We start from the raw sequence: 27,832 nt of genomic DNA, 5'->3' as shown, positions 1-27,832 counted from the left end.
GGGTAGAGGCGAAATGGCTTCAAGATGTCTCCTGTGTTTGAGATTGTTTCTCTGTGTATCAGATTGCCTGTGAGAAATGCAGAGTCATGTTAAGCCAAGTGCGTGTGTGCTGTCACTCTGAAGATGTATTTAAGCTCAGTGTTTCTGTTCACTCATTGAAGACACTTTTCCACACGGGGCTGCTGTGCCTTTTGTGAAATCGTGTTACTCCTATATTTGCAAATATATTTAATAAAATACAAACACCTAACTTGGTTTAGTCTTCGACTGTCCTTACTTTGTTTCACCTTCCTATTTTAAAACATCTACACCTGCTGCATCGAAAAACTTCCACCACACGTTACAAAGTATTTTTACTGTACATATAGAACATCCACAAGAGGGAGTGGAAGGACCGCAACCAGGAGTCAGTTAAGCCCCTCAACATCGCGACTCTGGAAGCTTCAGCTCTCAGCCGAGCCGAGAAGACCTGGCCAGGCTGCTCGGGTCTTCACTGACCAGCAGCAACCTCTTTGCCGCATCTCTGGGGTGAAGCCAGGCTTTGGGACAGTGCTGCTCATGTGTATTTACCCAGCCGTGTATCTGTGGGCATAAGGACGGGAGGACCGAGCGATGTCTGCGCCGGGGTTCACAAACCAGAACAGCTACGTCAGCTATGGCCAGAACTCAACGCCAAACGGTGGAGCTGCGCCCCCCTACCAGAATGGTAATGCGGCCGGGTGATGCGATTAGCCAGCTCGCCAGCGTTAGCATGCTAACCCTATGAGATGTTATGTTTGTCAGGCGCTTTTTTATTTTTTGCACAATTGTTCTCTTGTATTATTCAGGACAGTACCATTAACTATACATTACGGTGACGTGTTAACTGCAAAAACTGATGGTTTTAGGTAAAGCTAATCAGCTGCTAACATTAGCTAACTTAAGAGCTAGCTAACGTTAACCTTAAACCCCAAAGAGATAGCTAGCGGCGAACATGAGCTTTTAAGCTAAGATACAACGGTACTGTAAATGTTAGCAATAAAATAACGGTGTGACCGACCATTGCTTTCTAATTTCGCCTTTATATTGAAGCTCTGATAAACAACCGGTCGATTACATTTACACTGAAATAATGTAGTCTGCATTGATGGCTGTGCTGTCAGGGATGCATATTCAGAAAGCAAACCGGGTATTACCCCTCACTGTTGAACAAACGGCTGCGGATGAAGCTTGTTGTTTGCAGCTAATGATAACATCTGTTCGGTACTTTTATTTGTGAGCTTTGGTGGAAGTAGAACATTTTTTTTTTTTTTTACACTAAGCTAATTGTACGTGCACTTGACCACCCCCTCTCTCTTCTCAGGTCCAACACAGACATACCAATCCATGCATCCATCTACAGGCTGCTATGGAGCACCACCTCAACAACAGAACTGCTCCACCATCCCTGCCCAATCTACTCCTGTTCCTAACAAAACACCCATAACGAACAGTGCCCACAGTGCTAACTACTACCAGAGCATCCATCATCAGCAACAACAGCAGAAGCCGCAGCAGCACCACCTCTCTCAGCATCATGTAGCACCCTCCCCATACAGTGCTCCCTCAAGCTCTGCTCCTCCTTCTCAGCCGTATGCCACTCTCCCCTCTTCAGCATCACCACCATCAAATGTCCACTACAACCAACAGCCATTCCAGCAGCAGCATCACCCACCATATACCACTCCAGGATCCTACTATGGACAGCAGTCATACCCCACTCCCCCAACACAGCACTCTCAACAACAGCAGCAGCAGCAGCCCAGTTTGGTGCCTGCACCATCTGGCGGCCCTGGCCCCATCTACCCAATTGTTTCGTACCCGTCTACCCCAGGAAGTAGCCAGTACGGCACCCTGAGTTCCTCCCAGAGCACCTCGAAGCATGGAGTCATGCCCACCCAGATGGGTGCACCCCTACATCAGTACAGCCCCTCTTGGCCTGCCTCCACAACAGCAGTGCAGCCTGGGTACAGTGTGGCTCCTCCTAGTCAGCTGGCACCGACAGTTAATGGTCAAGGAAGCACAGGTATGTGTGAATGGTTAATTTAGGCTGGGGCTGATCAGCTGCATGCGGGAAAGAGACATTCCTTAAAACTATAGTTTTAGTCCAGAGTACTATATGCATTTGGTGTTGTGCATACTAGGTGTATTGGTCATTATCGGGTTTAAAAAGCAGTATTGGTATCAGTAGAATACTGCCAACACTAGCAATTTTCGCGTTTGTTTTGTCTAGGTGACAGGTGTCTGTCACTTAATATAGCTTTAAAATTAGCTACAGAACAAAAGTTGTCATAGTTTTTTACGTTTTTCTCACTTATCTTGAGTAGGCATGGCTAAAAGGCATAACGTGTTTGTGCTAAGACTCCTACAAAAATCCACATTTGTATCAGACAATATAAGTGTGAAAAATGATTTACTGAACCCTAATCCTAAAGTGCAACATAACCATAGAAAGTTAGTTGTAGATTTGAGGAGACTGCCAGCACCCAGAAGTTAATGTTTAATGAGTATTTGACTAATGGCGGTGACTGCTTTTTATGCTAAAGTTCTTGTATTTCCTGAGTGTCAGTCTTCATTCACACATTAGATCTTTGGTTACGCAGACCTCCATTCTCCTGTTTGAAATTTCCTAACCTTTTCGTCTTTGCGTTTTTGTTTTTCTTTGCTGCCGCCCAAATCACAGTCCACCAACACTATGACCAGAGCCATCGGGCGTCTCTGAGCTATGACTCCTACGGCGGGGTCATTCACAGCAGTGGTGGCGCAGACCGACCGCCCTCAGGAACCCCCTCCACTTCGGTCCATTCCTCGCCGGGCCACCACCAAGGTAACATTATTAAAATTTTAGGTTATGTTTTGAGACTCTGACACAACACATGCACAAAAATGATACTGCACTTCAGTGCTGCTGATACTGATGAATGGCAGCCTGTAAAATTAGGGTTTTGAATGATTAAACTAAGAAACGTTACCAATGTGCCTCCATAGATGTATGTACAAAGTTGGAAGTTGACAAACTGCCATTGTGTCAAATTTCTAGACAAAATATGAGTTGCAGATGTTTACTTTAAATTAGAGCTGGGCAATATATCAATATCGTGATATGAGACTAGATATCGTCTTAGAGTTTGGATATCGTAATATCGTGATATGACATAAGTGTTGTCTTTTCCTGGTTTTAAAGGCTGCGTTACAGTAAAGTTACGTCGTTTTCTGAACGTTCCAGACTGTTGTAACTGTTCTATTATTTGGCTTTACCCGCTTAGTCATTATATCCACATTACTGATGATTATTTATCAAAAATCTCATTGTGTAAATATTTTGTGAAAGCACCAATAGTCAACACTACAGTATCGTTGCGGTATTGATATCGAGGTATTTGGTCAAAAATATCGTGATATTTGATTTTCTCCATATCGCCCAGTCCTACTTTAAGTAGCTTAAAGTTATCTTTTGTGAATTTGGTCAAATTGTTGAGGCCAAAAACCCTTTTTATAGTTGATGTCAACATGAAACATGTTTCCTGTTTTTTGTTTCACTGCTTGCAGAAGAAACACCACCCCAATGCATTAGTTTCAGGTGTACTTTCATTTGTATTTTGGTTGGAAATTGTGTGAAAAGTGAATACTCTCTAATTTTTTCCAAACTGCTGCTTTACTTTGGTGTGTGTAAAAAAACAAACAAAAAAAAACAAACAAAAAAAAAAAACAGCTCTTGGTTTTGCTGTGCTCCGGTGCCTGGCTTTTGTCTTTTCTGGTGCAAAGTCTTCCACGAGCATACGTTTAGATTTACAGTTGGAATGTTTAAAATTCTGCTGTATGTATGAATATTTTACATATTCACAGCTGCACTTTGTGTGTGCGGCAGATTACGTGGTACATTTCCAATAGGGCTGTATGATATGAGGAAATTATGCATTATGTGATAACGTTGAAATATCGCGATAACGATATAACTTGCGATAAAGGGATGTTAAAATGTAGAATTTTCTGCTGCTGTTTATACAGCTAAAATATAACACTTAGCCTGTTTAGATACAAAAAACACATTAACCAAATTAAACATTGAACTTAAACATTAAACTAACACCATTAAAAGTTTCAAACATTTTATTGTGCACGTTGATATCCTGATGACGATAAAAACCTATCAACTGGGTGTTGATGGCGCAGTGGATATGACACATGCCTTTGGTGTGGGAGACCTGGGTTCGATTCCCACCAATCAACCAATGTGTCCCTGAGCAAGACACTTAACCCCTAGTTGCTCCAGAGGCGTGTGGCCTCTGACATATATAGCAATTGTAAGTCGCTTTGGATGAAAAGTGTCAGCTAAATGACATGTAATATTTTATTGTGCAGCCCTAATTTCCAGACACACACACACACACACACACACACACTCTCACACACACACACACACACACACACACACATTTTCAGATGGGCAGTTGTGAGTATTATACAAATATGAGGGTTTCAGGTTGGAACTTACCAGCCAGCTGCTGTGTGATCTGTGATTCTTTCCACTCTCAGCTTAGCAGGTTAAGACCAAAGGATTCTCAGCACCAGCTGCACCTGCATTTAATCATAACGGGGGTTGCAAATAGAAATTGACTTTGAAGCTTTGCATAGTCTCACTACAAAGAAAGAAATTACATCTTAAGAGGTTTAAAAGTGCAATAACCATAACCTTTCATCATATTTTTTCACTCTGTGGACAGTAAAATGTGTGCTATGGGGTAAATGTTCGGTGAAGCTTGTTGGGCGATCCACAGACTGAGAGTAACATTTGCCTTTGGGGGAAATAAAGTCCCACGTGCATTAACACATCTGCAAGTGCTCCAGTCAGTTTAACACACTGAAAGAGATTAGATGCCTACTTTACACTTAATTGTGTCTACATGTAAGGTTTAAGTTGATTCTGAAATGTTAGTAGTTTCATGTCGACTTCGATATAGAGATAATGTTGAGCGACACGCTAAGCAACCCTGTTTTTACAAAACAAGTTCCTCCTCCTCATCGCCAGAAAATTAAAAATATCTTTGCCCATTTCAACTTTTCTGGGGGGGGGGGGTCAATAATTCTTATGCATGAAAGCAAAGATCATCAGTATTGGTCTCACCGGTAGTTGGGTAGTAAATGGGGAAAACACCAGCTACTTTGAACAGTGATTGGTAGAAGTTAGTCAATTGCCTTAGCAACAGCACATGGAATTAAGTTTACTGCCTGATCTCCGCCACCCTGCCTCAGTCTTGAAAGTTTTCTCATGTACCTTTCCCACTCCCCCCTTCCAACAGGCATGCAGTATGGATATGTTGCTAATAGTGGAGCTAGCTCTGCCTCTGCCACCACCTCAGGCCCAGCCGCGGCCCCCTCATCATGCAGCTCTGAGGATGATGATGATGATGATGATGAGGAGGAGGAGGATGATGAGGAAGCAGGTCTGCTTTAGCTTTTATCTCGCCTCAACCCATTCATTATCACTTTCTCCATCCCCGTGAACTCATCCGGCTCTGTCCTAAACATCCCCATGTCCATAAACCTTTTGTACCCCCTTATTGTACTCATCATTTTTACCATTGGTGCTTTTCCATCCCCTACCCATGCAACGTCACCTTTTGACCGCTACTGCTCTCCTCTTCTGTGTCGCTTCTGCTCTACGTACCAACACGTTTAATCAGTATGCAGCTCATCATCCATACCTTCCCCTTGCTAATAGGCTAATCAGCTATTTCCCTCCCCTCTTATTCCTGCTGCCTCCTCATCAGCCTTCCAAAGTTCACCCAGTACTTACCATCTTTCCCCCTGACAGTCATCAGTACTGACACCGAATCATCTTTTAAATCTGTGTGTACCCTGCTCTGTTGCTCCATCACCGAAAACTGACATGAAATGTTGTCTCTCAGAAAGGGGAGAGGTAAGTGGGTCAGCATTTCGGTTTATCTTTAAACTGTATTATCTTTAGTTTCTGCTTGTCTTAAATGTCATGCAGTAGAAGGAGTTGTCCAACTGTGGTTTGCTGATGGAAAAAGTAAATGAATATGTTGTGTGCTTACTTCTGCTCCTCGTACAGCTCTAGAACTCAGGTAGTGGTGAACCTCATGGAATGGAGTTGGATTAGAAGAGTTTTGAAACGTAGTTGTTCTGAGGTGTTCTTAGTATATTTACAATCAATATGGCTGAACTTAATTATTTTATGGGATTTAGAGAGATAATTAAGTATTCTGTGTGGAAAAATTAACGTATTTGACTTAAGTATCTGGACCACATAATACTGTACTGTACACTCTCATACTATGTGTGTTATGTGGCACTCGGGTGTTCTGCTGATGACTATCCCTCAGGAGCTGTGTCGTCAGCCAGAGGTTAACAAGTTTTCAAATATAGCCACTCCCCTGCCAGCAGGTGCAGGATCTCTGTGTACATGTTAGCTGACTTGCCTGCTTCCCCTGAGAGAGAGCACACTGGCACAGCTAGCACACTTTTACACCTCTTAATGAAAAGAGAAGCTTGTTTTTGCTTTCAGCTACTCCCCTCGTTATCTCTTCAATTATCCCAGGTCTCTTACAGGTTGTCTGCTGCAACAAAATACCAGTTGTTCATATCTGGATTAGAATTATGATATTAATAAGAACATCTTTTCTATACTGATTACTTTATGGCAAATGTATTCAAACAACAAAGTTTGTCAACATCTTTAAGTTGCTTGTTTTGTGTGATAAACTGACCAACTGAACTCTAATAGATTCAGTTTACGATTATATATAACATAGAAAAGCTGGAGTCAGCAGATGGATGCCAGTTTTGCTTGTAAAATTAATAATAGTTTTAGGTAGAGCAGTCTCATTGAAGTCACATGCAGTGTTTTGCTTTCTTTGTCTTCTTGTGTCCTCTTAGTCAGACCTGCTGAGTCACCCTGCCACTTGTGCAAAAATAATGAGTTGTTTTAAGTGAATGACATAAGATGCACCTGTTGTCATGGCAGTGATTGTTCAAGCACGTGTTGTAACACATATGGCCCTGTTTACAATTGATTCTAAAATGCCTTTCGGTCATCCAAACACATGTAGACAGCTGAGACATATCGCATTTCACACCTGTGTCTATCAGGCGTCTCCAGCTGACCAATTGCGTTCAGATTTCGTTGATGCCTACGTCACTTTAGCTAGAAGGTCAAAAGGCCCTGTGCTATTAGTTATTACTGCGTCCACAGTCTCGCCAGTCATGTAGCGGATGTGTCGGTTCAGCAGAATTCAACACATCTTCCATCGGGCAAAACAATGGACTGTCGCACAACAATTAAATGGCAAGTTAGAGAGCGTTGGCACGCTGTCACCATGTCCTGCATTGATGACATGTTTACCGGTTAAGTCCTTGTCGGGAGAGGCGTTAGTGTTGAAGCTATCCTATAAGCCTCGGTATGGATGGCATGTTGTTCTCAACGCGTAGCAAAAAGATCTTAGGTCCAGGCATTAGTTCTCTTTGGGTGGTGTTCCCGTTTATTATAAAAGTAGAAAAAGGGTATTTCACATAAAATAGTACTTCACCCAGTGGTGATTACTAAAGTGCTGTGGCTTATTGTCGATGGAGTGGGTGCTCGCTCAGCTACGGAAAGAGCCGTGTGTTCCCCGCCATCCACACCTTGCCCTCGCTGATTGCCACACCTGCAGATATACCTAATTCACAGTGACATACCACACCCAATGCAATACTCCCCCAAGTGGCTAAAATAAAAATTAACTAAATTAACCTAACCAAAAAAAGTGGATATAAATGGCTCCTACAGTTAGCATTTGGTGGTCGTTTACACTTGTATTTAGCGTTGTCCACTTGTGATCCGTTTACCCACGACGCTTTTTAAAACCAAGTTTAAACGGGGTCTTAGAGACTATGCAGCTTTTTTTCCCCTGTTCACACTGATTCTTGATAATCAGATCACACCAGATTAGAAAGGAGACACTGTCGGCCACAGTGTGAAAGGAGCTTTAATTATCAGTAACCAGAGGTGGCAACAGCCTGAGGGCAAGCAAAGTTATAAAATCAAGCAAAAGTATTAAGACAACAGTTGAGGGTTAGAAGGAAAAGGGAAATGGAAAGCTCTGTCTGCTGCAAAGCAACACCTACAATGAACAGATTTATCTTAACTCTTATAACCCTTGGCTACATAACCCTTTAACCTATGAGCTGACAGAAGAAAGGAGAAGAGGAGGAGAAGAATCTCAGAGGAGAAGGAAGAAGGCTAAGCTGTGTTGGTGTCCTCCTCCTCCAGAGAAGATAATCCAGTTGTCTGCTGGTCCAATTTAGTTGGCGATAATTGGATCCTGTCCCATCCAATGAGCTCTCTGCCAGAAGCCTGTCGTGTCTTGTTGGCTGCTGCTGATCCCTCCTTTTGGCCCACATGGATTAATGGGTTCTTTGAAATATTCTGGAAAACCTGTTCATTATTGGACATGAGAGGAAAAACAGTGGGTGCAATAGACCATAATGCAATGCATCCACAATACTTATTTGTCTTAAGAATATTTTTGCCTTTAGTTGATCGGGTACAGTTAAGTAGAGAATCATACAGGAAGTGTGACCACAGAGAGTAGTGGGAGGACGTCTCAAACCAGGATGTTGTGAATTTATTGTATTTGTCTCATGTATCAAATTGGCCACCATGATGCCCCATCTAAAGGAACTGTTGAGTTTGGAATAAGGGCCATTAATACACTAATAGACCCCACTAATCAATGTCTTGCCTCTTTTTTTTTTATCTCTATGGGTTGTTAGGCATCCTCCTTGGCTACTAGCAACTGCATGGAGGAGGGGTGGGGGGTGCGGGCGCGATCACAGAAGGCTGGGGGTTTGTTGTCATTAGAATTAGAATTCTACATGGGGGCGAAAGAATCTACGCACTATAGCTTTAATAATTGCATTTTTTTACGTTAGGGCTGCAACTAATGATTATTTTTATTGTCGATTAATCTGTTGATTGTTTTCTCGATCAATCGATTACTTCTTTGGTCTGTAAAATGGTTAAAAATGTCGATCAGTGTTTCCAAAAGCCCAAGACGTTGTCCTCAAATGTCTTTTGTCCACAACTCAAAGATATTCAGTTTACTGTCATAGATGAGAAAAGAAACCCGAACATATTAAACACATTTGAGAAGCTGGAATCAGAGAATTTGTAATTGATTTGAATAAAAAAAATTAAAAATGACTCAAAACAATAGTAGATTATCAAAATAGTTGAATAAATGAATGAATGAATGAATGAATTTATTTAATGGTTGACAAGTAATCGATTTAATCTTTGCAGCCCTAGTTTACATCAGCTGAACGTCTTGTTCCCCACCTTTTGCTGGCTAATTGCTACATTTTGTAGCATGAAAGTCATGCATGTTATAAAGTGTGCATTAGAGATCATAGAAGGGAGAAGGACAGAAAATGTGTGAATGAAGAGGATGGACTGAATCAGAAGGAGGTAGTACAAAATGGCAAATAAGAGAATTGAGAGTTGTAGAAAGAGAGCGAGATGATACTCACTGCATTTCTGTAGCCATCACATCATCTTTGTAATCTTTTGGTATTCTCATGTTTCTATCCTCCCATATTTTTCAGAGGCCTGTACGCCTGCTTGTTCAAGACTTAGTGCATCTTTTCATCATGTTTTCTGAGGCCTGAGGGAGTCCAAACACAGCACGCTTCATGGCCAAACAAAAAAAAGCTCCTTTTCATTCCCTCTGATGTTTCCCCTTTTTTCTTTTCCTCTTCTTTTTTCATTATTTTTTATCGTGACCCTCATTCCTTCATTCTTTTTGACGTAATTTACAGTTGTCTTTCAGTCACTCAGGCCATCCCTGTTTTGTATCTTCCCATTTTTATCTTTTTAACTTTTCTTTGCTCTTGTCTTACTTTTTGTTTGTTTGATTTTATTACTCTTTGTTGTGCACTTTTTATTTTGCTATCCCTGTGGGTCCTTGTTTAACTATATCATCCTTCAGTCCTCTCAACCAGTCTTTGCTTTTTATTTCAGTTTTTAATTCTTTCTGTGTTTCACTCTTTGTCTCTGCCTCTCTCAGGTGGCGACACTTCCTCCTCCACTACTGGCAGTGCCTCTCCGGTGCCCAACAGCTATGATTCCCTGGAAGGGGGCAGCTATCCAGGTATGTTTTGATCACAAACATACTGTTCATCTAAATAGGCTTACACACTAATATACCATGTTCCAAAACTGCTTACCAGGGTCTTTTTTGTGATTTCATAAAGTTGCTGCTCTTATAGAGAGTAACAGTGACCCCCAACAATACATTACACCGCCATTACATTTGGTAACACTACAAGCAGCCAGGGTAAATGATGAGCCCAAGAATTGAATTAAGTTTGACAAGAGAATATGTTCGTATGTAGAAGAGGTATGTGGGGGTGATATTTTTCTGCAGCGAAAGGATAATGAGATGCACTTTACGATTTATGTAAAAGCCTGGGATGAAAATGGGACACGCACACATTTCCCGCATAAATACCATTATTCCAAAATGCAGCTACACTGACCTTCGCGCTGTCGTAATCAGGTTGAATGCTGAACTCTTCTGTCTAGATTCTATGCCGCCCTCCAACGATATGACCAACCAGGCCGCGCCCTATGGAAGCTATGGTTACCCCAGCATGCAGCCAGACTATCCCCAGGGACCGGCCTCCCACACTGACTCTTCCCCCTCCCGTGACCCATATGGCCAGTCAAGCTACCAGCAGTACTCCCAGGTGAGGCCAGAGAGTAAAAAAATAGATAGCTATGTTTTTGTTTTTATTTTTTGTCTTATTGTTGATGCGGTTATTTCTTAGTTGAAGTTGAAATGCCTTTAATGTCCCCAAGGGGCAATTTGGTTCACAACAGGTAGCCAACACATACACATTCACACAAAAACACATAAAAACATGAGATAATAAATAGATAAGAGCATAAATACACATACACTATATGCAAATAAATGAAAAAAATATGTGCTGTGACATGGTCAGGGATGGCAGACAACCTATAGGTTGTTGAGAAACCCAACAGCTGATGGTACAAATGATCTCAGGTATCTGTTAGACCTGGCGCGTTTCCGAAAGGTATACCTCCTTCCTGATGGTAGGAGGCAAAACTCAGAGTGTAGTGGGTGAGTGATGTTAGCCAAAATGGCCGTTGCCCTCTGTGTGGCTCTGGCCTCATACACATACCCAATGCTGTTGAGGTCAGTGCCAATTATTTTCCGACGTATGTTTACAGTTTTTCCCAGTCTGTTTTTGTTGATTACACTCAAATTGCCAAACCAGCAGATCATAGCAAAGGTTAAAATCGACTCAACAAAGGATGAATAAAAAGTTTTCAGAAGTGATCTGTTGACATTAAACCCCTTCAACTTCCTTAAAAGAAACCGTCTCTGATTAGCTTTTTTACATATATAGTCTGTTTTGGTGTCAAAGTTCAATTTATCATCTAAAATGGTGCCCAAGTACTTGTATTGGTATTAGTTGCAAGTGAAAAGCGTTTTCACCAGCCTGGTTCCAGATCTCTGAATTTTCAACCACATCCTAAACTTTGTTAAGTGATTTAGAGGTCGGCTGTTGCTCCTCAGTTGGAGAAACAACAGAACCAATCAGACACTTTGTGGGAAAGACGAAAGTTTGCTGACATGTGGCACATGTGGTTTGGCCTATTAGAAGCCATGTACTACTTCTATGTGATTCTTGCTGTGAGTAAATATTGGACTTACTGTATATTCGCCAGATGGCCATATTGACACACCAGTTCTGATTCATTTAAAAAAAAAAAAAAAAAAATGTGTTATGTCTCTCTCCCTCCTCCGCAGCCATTCCCGAACCTGTCCCAGCTGTCTGCGGCCCTGGGGGGGCTGAGTGGGGTGCCAGAGCTGGAGGTGGAGGCCCTGAGTCCGATCAACCTGCTGCTGGAGAGGAGCCTGCTGCCCCCCAGGCCCCTTGAAGCCCCCGAACCCAACCTCAGCCCCGACCTCAAGAAGGTCAACTGTAGTCCACAGTAAGTAAAGTCAAGTTAGCTCACCCAGTAAGAGCGTGCGCCCCATGTAGGATGAGGCCCGGGTTTCGAATCCGACCTGTGGCCCTTTGCTGCGTGTCATCCCCCATCTCTCTCCCACCTTTCCTGTCTATCCACTGTCACTCTGAAAAAAGCCCCAAAAAATATTTAAAAAAAAAAAACTTAACAAAAATTACATTTTTGCTCATAGTTCATATTTGTTTATTTGGAGGTACCTTTTCTCAAGTACTCAATACTATTTCTGTAAATCTCTCACTCTGTCATATTGTAATCTGTGGATGTGTTATCTAATACGCGTTCTCTCTCCTCGTTTGTCTCTGCTGATCAGGACATTCAGGTGTACCCTGAGCAGCATCCCCCAGAACCAGGCTTTACTCAACAAAGCCAGGCTCCCTCTGGGCCTCCTCCTCCACCCCTTCAGGGACTTACAGGTATGATCTGATGGCTTAAACCCCCCCCCCCATGTCCCATGCAAATCTTTAATCTTTCTATAACAATGGCGGTCACTGAGGTTGATTAACTAGGTATTCAGTGGGCGGGGATGGTCCCCTAACTGGAGGTGGTACTATGCTAAACAAGCCCCTTGGGTCTTCACAAAGAGAGGCAGATGCAACGTCTTTTTGATAGACACATTTCCTCCTAGATGGAGCATGAAAGAAGGAGAGAGGATGGTCTTTTCTCATATTATTGTGGTCACATTTTATGTTGAAAAGCCATGAAAAATAGTGCATATTGCATAAAATGTGACCTTTTTAAGGTATGGCTAATGGGGCTATTTTAGGATTTTGAGTTTAAGTTGCCAAATTTTGAAACAATCTTAAAAACATGTATTATTATTATTATTATTATTATTATTATTATTATTATTATTATTATTATTATATGAAGGCTCAGGGTATTATTACAAACTTTGGTGACAGCAGTCATTACTTTGGTGTCAGAACTGGCCCAACATGCTGCATTCAAAACTTTCTTAACTTATTTCACTAACTGAAGACTGGGGAAACATAACATGATATATATATTATGTCAAACTTAGTAGTCTTTGTCCACTAATAACATACTGAACCGTCTGTTGTAGACAGTGACAGCAGGACAAGGCAGGAGGAGGAGAATGATGATGATGATGATGATGATGATGATGATGAGGTGCAGGAAGATATGCGAGTGTATTTATAGAGGTGTTCCTAATGTGGTGTCGGAAGGTATGAAGTGACGGAGAACAGAGATGCACTGATGTCACGTGAGAAACAAGTAGGAAGTTAACGCCAGCCAAATAGTTGTGGCTGGAAACTTTGTTCACTCAAGCAGCAACAGTGGCTGGAAAAAGTTGTAATAGGGTCAAATATATTTTAAGTCCATTTGCTAGGGACTCACTGAATAAAATATGAGTTTGCCTCTATTTATATTCATGCAGTAAAAAAAGATTCACAACCTTGAAACTGCCAAATGCATCCATAGTCTCCAATGGACTGTGAAACAGCTGCTCCAATGCTACTGCTTTCATAGTACAGTAGATGATGACTGTAATGCCATGGTTTCACACTACACCACTTGCCAGTTTTACACTGCACAATTCTGTGCTTGGGATAATTTGTTTGCATTATAAAAACAGACATTTGTTCTCCTCTACAGTTCCACCATTCACCTCTAAATCCGGGCACCACTGATTATTTATTAAAAACAAAAATGGGGGCGCCTGGGTAGCTCACCTGGTAGATCAGGCGCCCATATCCAGTCCTTGACGCAGCGGCTCAGGGTTCGAGTCCGACCTGCTGCCATTTGCCGCATGTCTTCCCCCTCTCTCTCCCTCCTTTCCTGTCTACAGCTGTCCTGTCTATTAAAGGCTAAAATGCCCCCAAAATGGCTATGAATATGCTCTGCTTTAGTTCCCAAACAAATGTGCTTGGTTTACCAGTCCTTCCAGAAAAATGCTGGTTTTTTTTGTATTTGTTGCGGGCAAAAATCGTTGATTATGCGGCACGTTTTCTTAAAAAATGCGATGGAATATGCGGGATTTTTATGCAGTTTTATGCGATGAAATTGCGGGAACTTGCAAAAACTGCGGTTTCATCGTGGCTTCATCGCGGGGTTTTCAGCTTTTCGATGATGTTCACGTCGCGTAATTACATCACTTCATAATGTTCCCATGGCAACGGGAAAATGGCTGCTCTTGTGTGAAGTAAACGCAACATTTTTCAACTTTCTGCTAAGATATATGTGATTTTTTTTTTGCAACGAAAATGCGGGGATTATGAAATCATGCAAGCCCTGCATATTTTGCGCGGAAATCGGCAATTTATGTGGCGAAAGTGCGGTGTATTTGAAAAAATGCGGCCCCTGTAAATATGCGGACTTTGGCTGATTATGCATTGAATTATGCGATCGCATAATCACGTTTTTCACGAGGGACTGGTTTACTACCACTTTATCATCTGTGCTGGACAACCTCACACAAGTTTGTTTTTTCTTGGGGAAATTTGTGTAACAATTATAGAGTGTAGCCGCCGGGGTATGCTGAAGAATAAATGGTCTATATTCTAAGGAAAAATGTAGAAGATTCTCAGGTGACCCTGCTACATCAGCAGGAGAAGTCCTTGAGAACACAGTCGTAGAAACATCAGACACAGAATACAAAGACTACAGATCCAAAGATTCGTTCAACCACATCCCCCAAGAAACAGAAACAAAGCTGCTCTTCAGTCGTCTGCCGAGGCATGAGTAGAGGAATGTTCGGCAAAAGGTCACCACCAAACTTGAAAAGAAGCACAAATTGTAAAATGTTCAGCTCCCAAGTCACATGTGTACTTTTCCCTCAGTGTTTACTCCATTTTTCTCTCTCCCTTTTTTTTTCTTTCTTCCTCACTCTGCAGCAGTTACCGGTGATCACGTCGAACACAATAGTGCGCTGTCGCTCCTGTCGCACCTACATCAATCCGTTTGTCACCTTCCTGGACCAGCGCAGGTGGAAGTGCAACCTCTGTTATCGGGTCAATGATGGTATGAATGCAATCATGAGTTATTCCGGGTTTAGAAATGCATTTTTGCGCCCAGTCCTATAATTATTCTATACCTTCATAATTTTGTGTCCCACATAGTTTTGCACATGTCATACCTGCTCTTTTTATCTTTCTTATTCAGTTCCAGATGAGTTTATGTACAATCCAGTCACCAGGTCGTATGGCGAGCCCCATAAGAGACCAGAGGTCCAAAACGCCACTGTGGAGTTCATCGCCTCCTCAGACTACATGGTAAGTTGTCTCTTCTGTCCTGAAACTTTTGATTGTTCTTGTGTTGTGAATGTTCATGTAGTGGGATTGTTTGCCCACTAGAGGGCAGTGTTTGTCTCGGTGCTATAACATCTGAGGCAAAGGGCTTTCCTACTGTATGAACTTTAATTTAAAAGAGAAGCAGGAAAAGAGAGTGACACTTCACTGGAATAAAAACGAACTCTTACATCTTACAGACTTCAAATTGGACATGCAACAATACATATATTTTCACATCCATCCGCACTAATCATGTGTGTATGTTTTACCTCTTGTGTGACCAGCTGCGGCCCCCTCAGCCAGCGGCCTACCTGTTTGTTCTCGATGTGTCTCACAATGCTGTGGAATCAGGCTACCTTAAGTTCTTCTGTGAATCACTTATGGACAACCTGGATAAGTGCGTGTTGTCGATAATCCATACATTAAACGTTTAAATGTGTGTTAAAGTTTTGTTAGGGTTTTCGCATCTGAACCAATTCTGACAAAGGGTTGTTATGTGCTTCAGGTTGCCTGGGGATACACGCACCAGAGTGGGCTTTCTCACCTTCGACAACACCGTCCACTTCTACAACCTCCAGGAGGGACTGTCCCAGCCACAGATGCTGGTGGTATCGGACATAGACGGTACATCTTCTCACTGAAATCAGGCTTTAGTTTGCATACTCGTTTGTTTTTTAATCACTAACAGTCAAGGAATCAAGGAATAAACAAGGTGTATAGGACGAGTTAAGTAGTCAAGAGGTTGGAAAGCTCCTCAGATGCACATTTTTTTTAGTTGATCTTTACCTTAGTATGAAAGTCTTTTCATTCTTTGATTTCATTTAAAAAAAAAAAAGAATTAATCATTTAGATTTTATCACTAAGATATGTAACTATTTCCAATTATATTTTATTTACATATTGGACTCACCAACAGTCGAGCAAGTTATCTCAGGGTATGAAGAAAAAAGATGATTAACATTGATTTTTACTGTGTTGCTGACTAGTTTATGAATTATACATTTTAATGATTTATCCTTCACCTAAGGATTTCCTTAATGATTTTAATAATGTCTTTAATTTAGTGCAAGACACTTTCCACATCTTCATCAAATAATGTTTAGTAAAATATCGGATTTGCACCACTGTGATTCTGCTGGTCTTACGACAAATTGCCATACATGTTTCTGCTGTAATTTTCTTTTTTTTTTCTTTCAGACATCTTCATACCGTCTCATGACAGTCTAATGGTGAACCTGAAGGAGAGCAAGGAGGTACACTCTTTGTTTTTAACATAAATAGCCACAGTCATACTCTTTTCTTCCCATTCTCTCATTATTCTCTCATTATGTCCTCAATTCTCTCTCTTCCCATTCTCTCATTATGTCCTCAATTCTCTCTCTCTCTCTCTCTCTCTCTCTCTCTCTCTCTCTCTCTCTCTCTCTCTCTCTCTCTCTCTCTCTCTCTTTTGCTCTCTCTCTCTCTCTCTCAATTGTATTTCTTCCTCCTTCCCTCCCCTCCTCCAGCTGGTGAAGGACCTTCTGACGTCACTGCCGGGCATGTTCAGCCAGACCAAGGAGACCCACAGCGCCCTCGGCCCGGCATTACAAGCAGCTTTCAAGCTCATGTCGCCCACCGGGGGCCGCGTCACAGTGTTTCAGACGCAGCTGCCGACGCTCGGTGCCGGTTCGCTGAAGTCGAGGGAAGACCCCAACCAGCGCTCGAGCACTAAGGTACCAATGAGGAGCACTTTATGGTTTTGTGAGCACATCCTGACAATTAAAGGTGCTCTAAGCGATGCTGGGTGACGGCACTTCTTGTTGACGTTCAAAGTATTTTCAAACAAAACGAGGCTAGCTCGCCCCTCCCTTCCGTGCTTCTGCGCACTACCCCCCCTGAAGACTGTTATGTTTCGTGGTGCAGGTTGGCGCAGTTTGTTTTTGTTGCCGTTTGTGGAGCCTGGGCTGTCTACAGAGACGTGTTTTTTTACAGTGTGTTCAGGGGACAGGCAGCTAGCGGATAGTGAGGAGATGTTTGCTGTATGTGACAAAAAATGTTGTAGCCGTAAAAAACGCATGACATCGCTTAGAGCACCTTTAAGTCTTTCTTTTTATTTGGATGTACTGGTGATAAAGTTTGAGTTTCTGTGGTTACTGCTTTTTAGCATGTTTTTTTAGAATTTTTTTTTTACCACCATTGTTTTTACCTTTTTTACAAGCCATCTTCATTTTTCAAAATAGAAAGCGGTAGTGCTGCGTACTCTGTGATTTATGAGGCCTAAAACAAACCATATGACCGATGAAATATAGCAAGAGAATGATTCTTCCACACCCCCTGCTGTGTGGATTTATACTTATTGTTTTGGCATTGTCAGTGCTGTTACGTTTATATTCCTGCCACAACTCACTTTTATTACCAGCCCCAACGTCATAATTGGATCTCACGTTGCAGTTCAGAGAGAGAGCACTCATGGAGGATGCTGAGCTGAAGTCTGTGTTTTTGCCATCCCAGGACTGTGATTTATTGATCTTCATCATCTGTGTTTTGTGTTTGATCTGAATAAACTGCCAAAAAGTTACAGCAAGAACAGATGTGCTTTCTTTCTCAGGGAAAAGTGATTTTTGTTAACTTCTGCGCTTTCAGGAGGATTTTGGGCTGAAAAAAAAACATGGAAATAAAAGACAATATACTCTTAACTCAGTCTGCATCCTTTCCATATCATTCATCATTTAGTGGCCACTTTAATCGAAATAAAAATGATCTAATAGCACAGGAGACTTTGAGGGAAAAAAAAAACTCCCTGGAACTCCCTAAAGCTGTTGGTGGCAATTTCTTCCTTTACAGAGCAGAACACAGAACAAGAGGATTTCTTTTTGTAATTAGTCTGTATCTTTTCAGGGAGTTCAGCACCTTGCCCCAGCCACAGACTTCTATAAGAAACTCGCACTGGACTGCTCAGGGCAACAAATTGGGGTGGATCTTTTCCTGCTCAGCTCCCAGTACGCTGACCTCGCTTCGCTAGGTAAGAACACCCAACATTTCAATTCAGTGTCTGTGTCACAGCCACAAAAGGCCCATGGGACTAGGGAAGTTTGTCTATCTGCTAACCCCAACACTTCGATTCAAAGTTAAATATCTTAACTGGTTTACTGGGTCAAAGTTTTCCTTCACTTTGTCACAAATTTCGTCACAAATCTATCATTTGAGTATCAAACGATGACTTTGGGCTTGAAAGGTGGATCTGAAAAGTTGGTAGCTTCCTCCTTCGCACATGAAGGCAGCTGCAGCTGCAGTCAGTTTTTATTCACAGCAATAACAATGGGTTCAAATAGAGGACCGGTATCTGTTGTATCCCCTGCTGTCCTCAAGGGGAGCAAGCTAGAAACTTTTCAAATCCACCTTTTAAAGCCTACAGAAAGCGAGCACTGGATACTCCAAAGACTCCAGAGAGTCCAGAGAGTATTCCTTTTAAACGCTTAATGCTACCTTTAACATGGTAACCAGACATGTTTAAATGTTTCAGTGTATAGGGGATTTTATTTTATTTCTGGTACTTGCATTATAATTAAATACTTCTCTCCTTCTTCCTGTTCTTCAGCATGTATCTCCAAGTATTCAGCGGGCAGCATCTTTTACTACCCCTCCTTCCATTACATCCACAACCCGGCACAACTGGAGAAGTTCCAGAAGGATCTGGACCGCTACCTCACCAGGAAGATCGGCTTTGAGGCGGTCATGAGAATACGATGCACTAAAGGTAACGGGGTCACCGGAGTCAGACATTTTTGCCTTCTTTACAACTGAACGTGTGCTATATTTTTCCATTACAGGTTGTCTGCTTTACTTGTTTTGCATACATTTTTCAAACCTAGTTTTTGTCTCTTCCCTCATGCTCTGATCGTCCTCAGGTTTATCCATCCATACGTTTCACGGGAACTTCTTTGTGCGCTCCACCGACCTGCTGTCCCTGGCCAATGTCAACCCGGATTCTGCCTTCGCTGTCCAGATGTCTATTGACGACTCACTGGCAGACTCGTCTCTGGCCTGCTTCCAGGCTGCTCTGCTCTACACCTCCAGTAAAGGTACACAAAATCACACACACACACACACACACACACACACACACACACACACACACACTTGGATCATGGTGAGGAACACTGTGTGGGTCAGTGAACTGTTTACCGCTACACAATACTTTTATGAGTAAAAACCTTACCTGCTCCAGCAGCCAACAGTAGGAGCTTGTGGTTTTGTTGATGATGCTATATGCAAATAGTATTACCGTCTCTGATTATTCATCCATCTATACCGGTAGGAAAAAGGCGAATCCGGGTCCATACTCTGTGTCTGCCGGTGGTCAACCAACTGAGTGACGTGTATGCCGGAGCTGATGTTCAGGCCATCACATGTCTGCTAGCCGACATGGGTGAGTAAGCCACCAGCTGTCACATTTTTCTTAAATACATTGCTTTAACTTTTTTGTCCACATGAAAATAAACACAACAGGGGATAAAAATGGAAATTATGGAGAATCTATAGAAAAGTAAGCAGGGTTGTCACGTCTTGCTTAGGCGGCCGCCTAAACTGCAAAGTGCTGCGGGAAACCCTGGTAAGTAGAAAGTAGAAAAAAATCTCCATGCAATAGAAAGCAACGGTTTAATGTCATTGTAGTTTAAATTTGTAAAAACATTAAACTCGGTCCTCCTCTTGAGTTGCAGGCATTTCACAGCCTTTTGAGAAATGCACTAACATGTCATACTGTTTGCTGTTAGACACGTCTCCATCTAATCTTTTTCCACGTTTCAGCTATCGACCGGTCAATAACGTCCAGCCTGACAGATGCTCGGGATGCCCTGACGAACGCGGTGGTGGATCTGGCGAGCGCCTACAAGAGCAACGTGTCGAACCTGCAGCAGTCCGGCCTTGTCTTTCCTGCTGCCTTGTGCCTCTTCCCCATTTACATCCTCGCTCTGCTCAAACAGGTGTGGCTGCTAGACAGGCATCAGCACATACACTCGTCATTACACATACGACTAAAAACACCCACAGAGCCACACACATAAAACTGTCTGAAACACACACACATTCCATACTAACGCCCAATAATCCACCCCTACGTCAGTTACGCATCCTAAAATATGAACTGCTGTTACATAATCACTACCCCTCCTGTGTACACACACACACACACACACACACACACACACATACACACAATCGCATAGTAAAAGCTGAGTTTACAGTCATACAGACTCCCTATATGTTCAATGACTGTATTCATCCACCCAGGACTTGTTCATTCATACATCCAGGGTGTGTCCACATTCAGACACACTCTCACAGTCTTTGCGTCATCTCAGACAAATACCCCTATGGGTCTGACCACATCAGTTTACACCATAAACATTTAAATCCCTGTTTCCTGATGCATGTAAAATTACAGATGAGTTGCCATTTAGCGTCAACTGTTTACTGTCACTGCTTAATCCACCTTTATTACAGTGTAATGATATTCAATTAGTATTTCTAAGTGCTTAATGAATCTAATCAAAACATTAGCAGATGTTTGAATCCACCAGTGGCTGAAAATCAACTCGGGGGCAGTAAACGAGATTTGAACTCCATTTTGTCCAACAGTTAGAACCTGCAGTACCAGAAACTGATTAGAAAACTGTTGTACCGGGGCAGGTCCCAAGTGTGAGGTGAATGTCAAGGCTTGAAAACAAGAAAATAGCAAAATAAAAATTCAAAATAAATAACTGAAAGAAGAAATAAAGATTAATACACACATTAAAAAGATTTCCATTTCTGTTTTACAGAAAGCTTTGCGGACAGGCACCAGCACGCGGCTGGACGAGCGGGTGTTTGCCATGTGTGAGTTCAAGACGCAGCCGCTGCAGCAGCTGATGCGAATGGTTCATCCTGACCTGTACCGGCTCGACAACATTTCTGACCAGGTAGGACACGGACAATCGAAAAAATCGATACAGCATAGTATCGCAATATTTTCTGTGGCAATACTGTATCGGTATCAGACGCCAAGAATCGAATTTTTGTTTTATATCAGAAAATATGGGATGTATAAATAAGCGCTGAAAATGTGTAGAAGGAAAATTTTAAAATTTAAAACGTTGGAAAAAGCAAACCCAAATTGTGAAAAAAAGGCGTCAAAAATGTGGAAAAAAAAGTGATTTTTTTCAAGGTTGAAGGGAAGACAACACAAGGGTTAATATATATGTGTTGGTCAGTTTGTCTGCTTGACAATCCCATTTTGCAGCAATAAACTTGAAGTGTGATGAACAAACAACAGATTTATCTTTTTTAGATAAAACAGATGTTTTTATTTATTTTTTTTAAGATTATTTTTTTGGGGCATTTTAGGCCTTTAATTCCACAGGACAGATGAAGTCATGAAAGGGGAGAGAGGGGGGAATGACATGCAGCAAAGGGCCGCACGTCGGAGTTGAACCCGCGGCCGCTGCGTCGAGGAGTAAACTTCTATATATGTGCGCCTGCTCTACCAACTGAGCTAACCCGGCCATGATAAAAACAGATGTTAACAAAGTTTTGGGGACAGCATTTGAAATTGGGAAAAATGTGAAGTTGGAAAAAAGGTAATAAATTGCAATATAATCGCAGAATATTGCAATAAGTTTAAAATCGCAATAATATCGTAGCGTGACATAAGTATCGCGATGATATCGTATCGTGAGGCCTCTGGTGATTCCCACCCCTAGTGACTATTCAGTTTATTAATTCAAAGTTTGAGAACGGTTTAAAATATTTTGCCGACATCAGGCTGCATAAATAGTAAGCGGATATTTATTATTTAAATGAATTGGGAATTTATTTTCAAATGACAATATTACTTATAGATTTTTGAAGCTGTGAGTGTGCATTCCCTCACTGTACCTGAGTGACTTTTAAATGAAATTTAAACCAAAATAAATGGATCTTGAGTGTCCTCCATCTCTAATCCATTGCACCTTTTTGTGTCCCACCTGCAGGGGGCGCTCCATCTGAACAACACAGTTATACCCCAACCTCATCTGCTCCACCTGTCTGCTGAGACGCTAAGCAGAGATGGAGCTTTCCTCATGGACTGTGGCAACGTAAGCTTTCAGTATAATTTATTCATAACCCACTCTGCAGGGATGTGGTTCTTCAAGGGTTTTTCACAGAATGTCCGAGATCATGTTTACTTCTCCTCAGTTTTTTCTAGTTCTCTAAAGCTCTCTAGTTGTCTTGTTTCCTTCAAAAAGTGTAGATAAGTGTAAACATCATTTCAAATCCATTCAAGTAAATTAAAGACAAGTGCAGTGTTATTTTGGCCTATAGGAAGGATGAGTGCTGTGTGTGGACATTTATTGTGCCATTATAAGCCTTAAAGGTGCTCTAAGCGATGTTGGGTGACGGCACTTCTTGTTGACGTTTGAAGTATTTTCAAACAAACAGAGGCTAGCTCGCCCCACCCTCCTCCTCATCCCGTCCCCTCTCCCTCCCTTCCGTGGTTCTGCGCACTAACCCCCCAACCCCCCAACCCCCACCCTTCAAATCCTTCTTGTCGGTCATTGGCTGTAACGTTTGAAGACTTATGTTTGGTGGTGCAGGTTGGCACAATTTGTTTTTGTTGGCGTTTGTGGAGCCTGGGCTGTCTACAGAGACCGCGTTTTTTTTTTTACAGTGTGTTCAGGGGACAGGCAGCTAGCGGATAGTGAGGAGATGTTTATTGTATGTGACAAAAAATGTTGTAGTCTAAAAAAACACGTGACATCGCTTAGAGCACCTTTTTAAAGTAGCAACAGCAGCGTTACAGCCCAGTTTTTGTTAAGTTTAGTGTCCCATGCTTTAATGTAAGTGGTTTTCCACCCTGACAAAAATAAGGAACAGGGAGGAAACTGAATCATTCATCTAAAGACAATGAATATAAAATATAACGTTATGAGCAGTTTTATTCCTGGTCAGTAGTAGTAGTAGTAGAAATGTGTCAAAAAAGAAAGAAATGAGGTGCTACAACTATTGATTTCATTTTAAAACTAATTTCTCAATCAACTTTTTACTATGAGCAATACATCCTACATACATTTTCGTCCACTAATCAAGAGTTTTTGAGTGTCTAACAGCTCTTAAACAATACCTTAAGATGTTTTTCTGAGCCTTTTTAACTTTTATTGTTGCTTATATAGTCATGAATATGTTGATATAATATGGAGAAATTTGAAACAAAGCTTTTAGGGGCTTTAATCTGTGTGTCAGGAAGAGTAGATACTCTGTGACTGACTGTTTCTCTCTTTGCAGACCTTTTATCTGTGGATCGGCAAATGCTGCCACGATTTGTTCATCCGAGATGTTCTGGGCTGCCCCAACTACGCTTCAATACCCACCAACATGGTCAGTGAGACTGTAACTGTATACAAGCAGCTGTCCTTTCAAAACGAGCAGTCCATCATTTAAAAAGTAGGCAAACAGTGATGCATTTGTATCCAACATGTCGGGAACTATGATTAGGGAAATGGTGGTATTGTTTTACTCACCACCGCCCAGTTGCTGCATGAATGATGCAATGTAGCATTCTACATATTTCCCCTAGAAAATGACTCACAGATTTGCTTCACAGTAAAATAGCACTGCTATTCTCTTTGTTGTAAGAGGAAAACAACTCGTGCATTTTAACAAGAAAGCTCTATCATTACCACACTGTGGGCGTGATGGGGACATCCAGAACAAAGCAACCGTCAGCACTTGTTTATGCTGCCTGTTGTGTTTTTCTAGAAAGGGGTCGATGCATCCAAGAGCCACCTACCAACCCCACATTTAAAACCACAGGCATATTTCTGTTAACCATGTTGTGTAGCCGAGATGACTTAAGTGAATCTACATAATCTGTTTTCCCATCTGAGACACACAGCAGTGAAAACAATGTTGTTTCTCTCTATAATTCCCAGAGTCACATTCCCGAGCTGGGGACTCCTCTGTCTAAGAGAGTGCGAGCGTTTCTCGACTGGCTGCAGGACAACCGAGCGTTCAGCTCCATGATACACGTCGTCAAGTAAGCACTGCTTCACATCTGGATTACCATCTGACTTTAACTGACACTCACGTATCTTCTAACATCCAGATGCTGGATTCTAGAAAGTCTGAGAGGCTTTTTCTTCTTTTATTTACATTTTTAAATGTTTTGACAGTTGACCTCAAAATAACGTAACAGCCAAATGGGTTTCACTTCCTCTTCCACCAAGTTACCAGCTGCCAGAAATTAGGAGGGGCCAATATCAGAAGGCACAAATTTGTGACCATTTTTCAAATTGAGGAGTGCAATTAAGAACCCAAAGAGATATTCTGCTGTTCTTTGTGTGAGCCCTGAAGCAGCCAAACAATGCCTACTTAGTTCTTCACTCCACCCAAAATTAATGTACAACCAAAATGTTTAATGCTAAATGGCCACCATACCGAGATACTCAAATATGAAAAAATGATCCAGCCCAAAGCAGAGATTACAGCCTATTGAGGTCAGAGGTCATGGTCAGCCTGTAGTGGTGTTTCTTGGGCAGGATGGTTTAGGCTGTAAACTAGCACTGAATACCATTCAATACATTTAAAGATAGCATCGTTGTGAAATTGACTAATGATCAAAGTTCCAATCTGAAAGATCTCAGTTTGGTTCTCTTTAGCTATAGCAATAAGCAGTCATTACAGCTGGGTTTTTGGATCTCACTTCCCAGAGATCCAAACAATGTATGATGTCAGTCAATTGGCAGTTGATGAGCAAGTCTATTGCGTTAGCCCTGGCTACCCTCACTGGCGGACCAATCACTGCTGGGTGATGGAAAACGCATCACTAACTGTGTACCGCTTGTGTATTTTTTTTCCCCCTTGATTGTCGCAAAAAGACATCCTGTTGGTAATACTGCACTGCAAGGGCTTTCATCAGTGGGCCATAGGCTCAGTCACCATTACATTACCTCATTCTGTGATAGTGACTTAATAGATATTATTTTAAATGAAAATCTTCAAGATTGGGCGCCTGTGAGACGAAACTGCCTGCATGCTTCTCCTGTACTATACGGTAATTCCTCTACTGTGCGACAGTAAGTCGCGTGGTTATGACACAATCATTAGCCTATTTTTACAAAAACGTCTGCTACGGAGCCATAACGTGAGATACAAGGTAATGGAGCCTTTTATACGTTGTCGTGTTTCTTTAGAAATAAACAATGGACAAATAGAGTCTACCTAATCCCGCTCTACCAGGTGGCGCCCGTATATAGAGGTTTACTCCTCGACGCAGCGGCCACGGGTTCGACTCCAATCTGCAGCCCTTTGCTGCGTGTCATTTCCCTTCTCTCTCCCCTTTCAAGTCTAAAACTGTCCTATACAAATAAAGACCTGAAAAACTGCCCCCAGATTGAGATTATTGCTAAAAAAATCTAATATTTTCTGGTTCCAGCTTCTCAAAAAAAAAAAAAAGGATTTGCTGCTTTTCTGTTTTATACCATTGCAAATTGAATATATCTGTGTTTGGGACTATTTGTCAAACAAAACCAGCTATCTTAAAGACGGCCTCTTTTGCTCTGACATGTTTCTTTTAAACTATTAAATCGAAACTAGCCAACAGATTAATCAAGGGGTGGTGAGAAAGAGGGGGATGAGATACACCAAAGGTTCCTTGCTGGAATTGAACTGGAGACGTTGCAGTTACAGTTTATGTCATGGTTTGTATCCTATTAACCATCAAGCCACCAAGACGCCCCCAACAGACGAATCTGTATGAAACTAATAAGTAGTTGCAGCCATACTTCAGTGTCCCATCCACACCAATAGGACTTGACTGGCACCACACAGAAACAGGGTGGGACCAGTTTTGTGTCTGGAATGAGTGGAATCATTCTCCCAGCAGAGTTCGGTCTGAGGTTGACAGAAAATATATTTCCAGTGTAAACACATAGTAAGCAGTGAGGTCATTGATTGACAGCGGCTGTAAAGTCTTCCACAGGGGACCCATTGTTTCTGTTCCCTCGCTCTCTCGCCTCTGTGGCACTGCATTGTTGCTCCACCACATGTTTACACCACAGTGTTGTTGTGGAGGGTGGATGATGTCAGTGCAAACAGACTAAGGATGTTTGCATCGCTCTGTCAAATTGACAAATGTGATAAATTGGATGAGATTTCTTGAGGTGGTCTACAAAATGTATATAGTTACATTATAACTGAAACGAGAAGTTTTCCTCCAACAGTACAAGGTACAGAGTTTTGACTTTGAACTTCATATACTGTATGGAATAAAAACACTGTAATTGCAGCAGAAAGAAAACCTTTTTAAATCCAACATTTTAACATTTTAAAAAGGTTTACCGGTTATTCTTGTGTTAACATTTGAGAAGTTTGCACTACAATGGAAAATGTTCACACAATACCCAGCCTTGCATAGAATCCATAATAAAAAAAAAAAACTTTATTGCTGCTATCCATCTTAACACTCTCGTCTTTGTTTCTCTTTGTTCTGCTGCAGGGACGATACCTCGGCTAAAGCTACTTTCTTCCAGTACCTGGTGGAGGATCAGTCTGAGTCGGCTTCTTCCTACCATGAATTCCTGCAGCACATTCAGGCAATGTCCAAGTAGGCTCCCATGATACAGAGAGAAACTTTGGCCGCTAGAATCAACAAACCAGAGCGTGAATGGATTCCGGCCTCGTAGAGTGAAAACTAAACTCCTTCAGACTAGTTTTAGCGGGGTGGCTTACCTCCCGTTCCTCCAAACAGTCTCATTAAACAAATCCACCCTCCAAGCTCATCGGTCAGCCGGGATTTGACCATCAGAAGGGGAGGAAGGGTGATAGTTATAGAAAAGAATAAAGAGAATTAAATAAAATGAAGAACAGGGATTTGTTCCACCTCCAGTGTCTCATCGCTGCCTCTTAACCACCGTCAAACCCCTCCCGTTTTAACCCTCTCGTCAAACCTCTCACTCCCGAGATAAGAAGGGGAAAGTCGAGCCAAGAAGATGCCACTTAAACAAGTCTTTAGTTAGATTTGTTTTCGTGAGCCTCACATGTAGCTAGTGCTGTCTTTTTTATTATTATTATTTTATAATTTATTCCCCTCCTTACTCCCTCAGTTTTATTTTAAGACTATTTTGAATACACTGGAAAACAGAATCAAGAATTCCTTTTTTGTTGTTTTTCGGCATGAGATACGAAACGCATGTCACTGTTCTGTTTGCTGCTAGTCTGAGCACAGACGCCATCCGTCTGTAACGGGAATATACTTCGACAGTGGTTGGATGTTGAAACCCCCCTGTTGGCTCCTCCTTCTCTCCTCCACTGTGTGAACTCCTGATTAGATCAATCTTTAAAAAAAAAAAAGTCCCCCACCCCCCCACTGTCAATAAACTTCTTTTAATTTGTTTTATTTTTTCCAGGCGCTAACTGAAGTTGCTATCCACTTTGTAACTATTGAAAAAGAATCTTTTATGTGCGATAATTTATGAACCAGCTTATTAAATAAAAAACAAAAACAGAA

General features: G+C 41.8%; 1 protein-coding gene across 2 annotated transcripts; it reads left to right on the top strand.

Moving 5' to 3' along the window:
* Positions 1 to 405: 405 nt before the first annotated feature.
* Positions 406 to 27,832, top strand: sec24b (SEC24 homolog B, COPII coat complex component). Of its 2 annotated transcripts, XM_031317150.2 has the most exons (24): positions 406 to 706; positions 1,343 to 2,044; positions 2,702 to 2,845; positions 5,319 to 5,462; positions 10,086 to 10,169; positions 10,604 to 10,767; positions 11,859 to 12,043; positions 12,390 to 12,492; positions 14,935 to 15,061; positions 15,203 to 15,312; positions 15,615 to 15,727; positions 15,836 to 15,954; positions 16,528 to 16,583; positions 16,836 to 17,042; positions 18,208 to 18,331; positions 18,908 to 19,066; positions 19,218 to 19,391; positions 19,628 to 19,738; positions 20,119 to 20,294; positions 21,132 to 21,269; positions 22,320 to 22,424; positions 23,611 to 23,703; positions 24,258 to 24,361; positions 26,822 to 27,832. In XM_031317150.2, the coding sequence occupies exons 1-24, from the start codon at positions 613 to 615 to the stop codon at positions 26,931 to 26,933; spliced, it is 3,648 nt and encodes a 1,215-aa protein (XP_031173010.1). In that variant the 5' UTR covers positions 406 to 612; the 3' UTR covers positions 26,934 to 27,832. The 2 variants fall into 2 exon arrangements, with proteins under 2 accessions (XP_031173010.1, XP_035860553.1); XM_036004660.1 differs by lacking the exon at positions 5,319 to 5,462.

The sequence above is a fragment of the Sander lucioperca genome, chromosome 1, assembly GCF_008315115.2.
Source record: "Sander lucioperca isolate FBNREF2018 chromosome 1, SLUC_FBN_1.2, whole genome shotgun sequence".
In the NCBI taxonomy this organism is placed as follows: Eukaryota; Metazoa; Chordata; class Actinopteri; order Perciformes; family Percidae; genus Sander; species Sander lucioperca.
The sequence above is the reverse complement of the archived record's forward strand: the minus strand, read 5'-3'. Positions and strand labels throughout refer to the sequence as shown.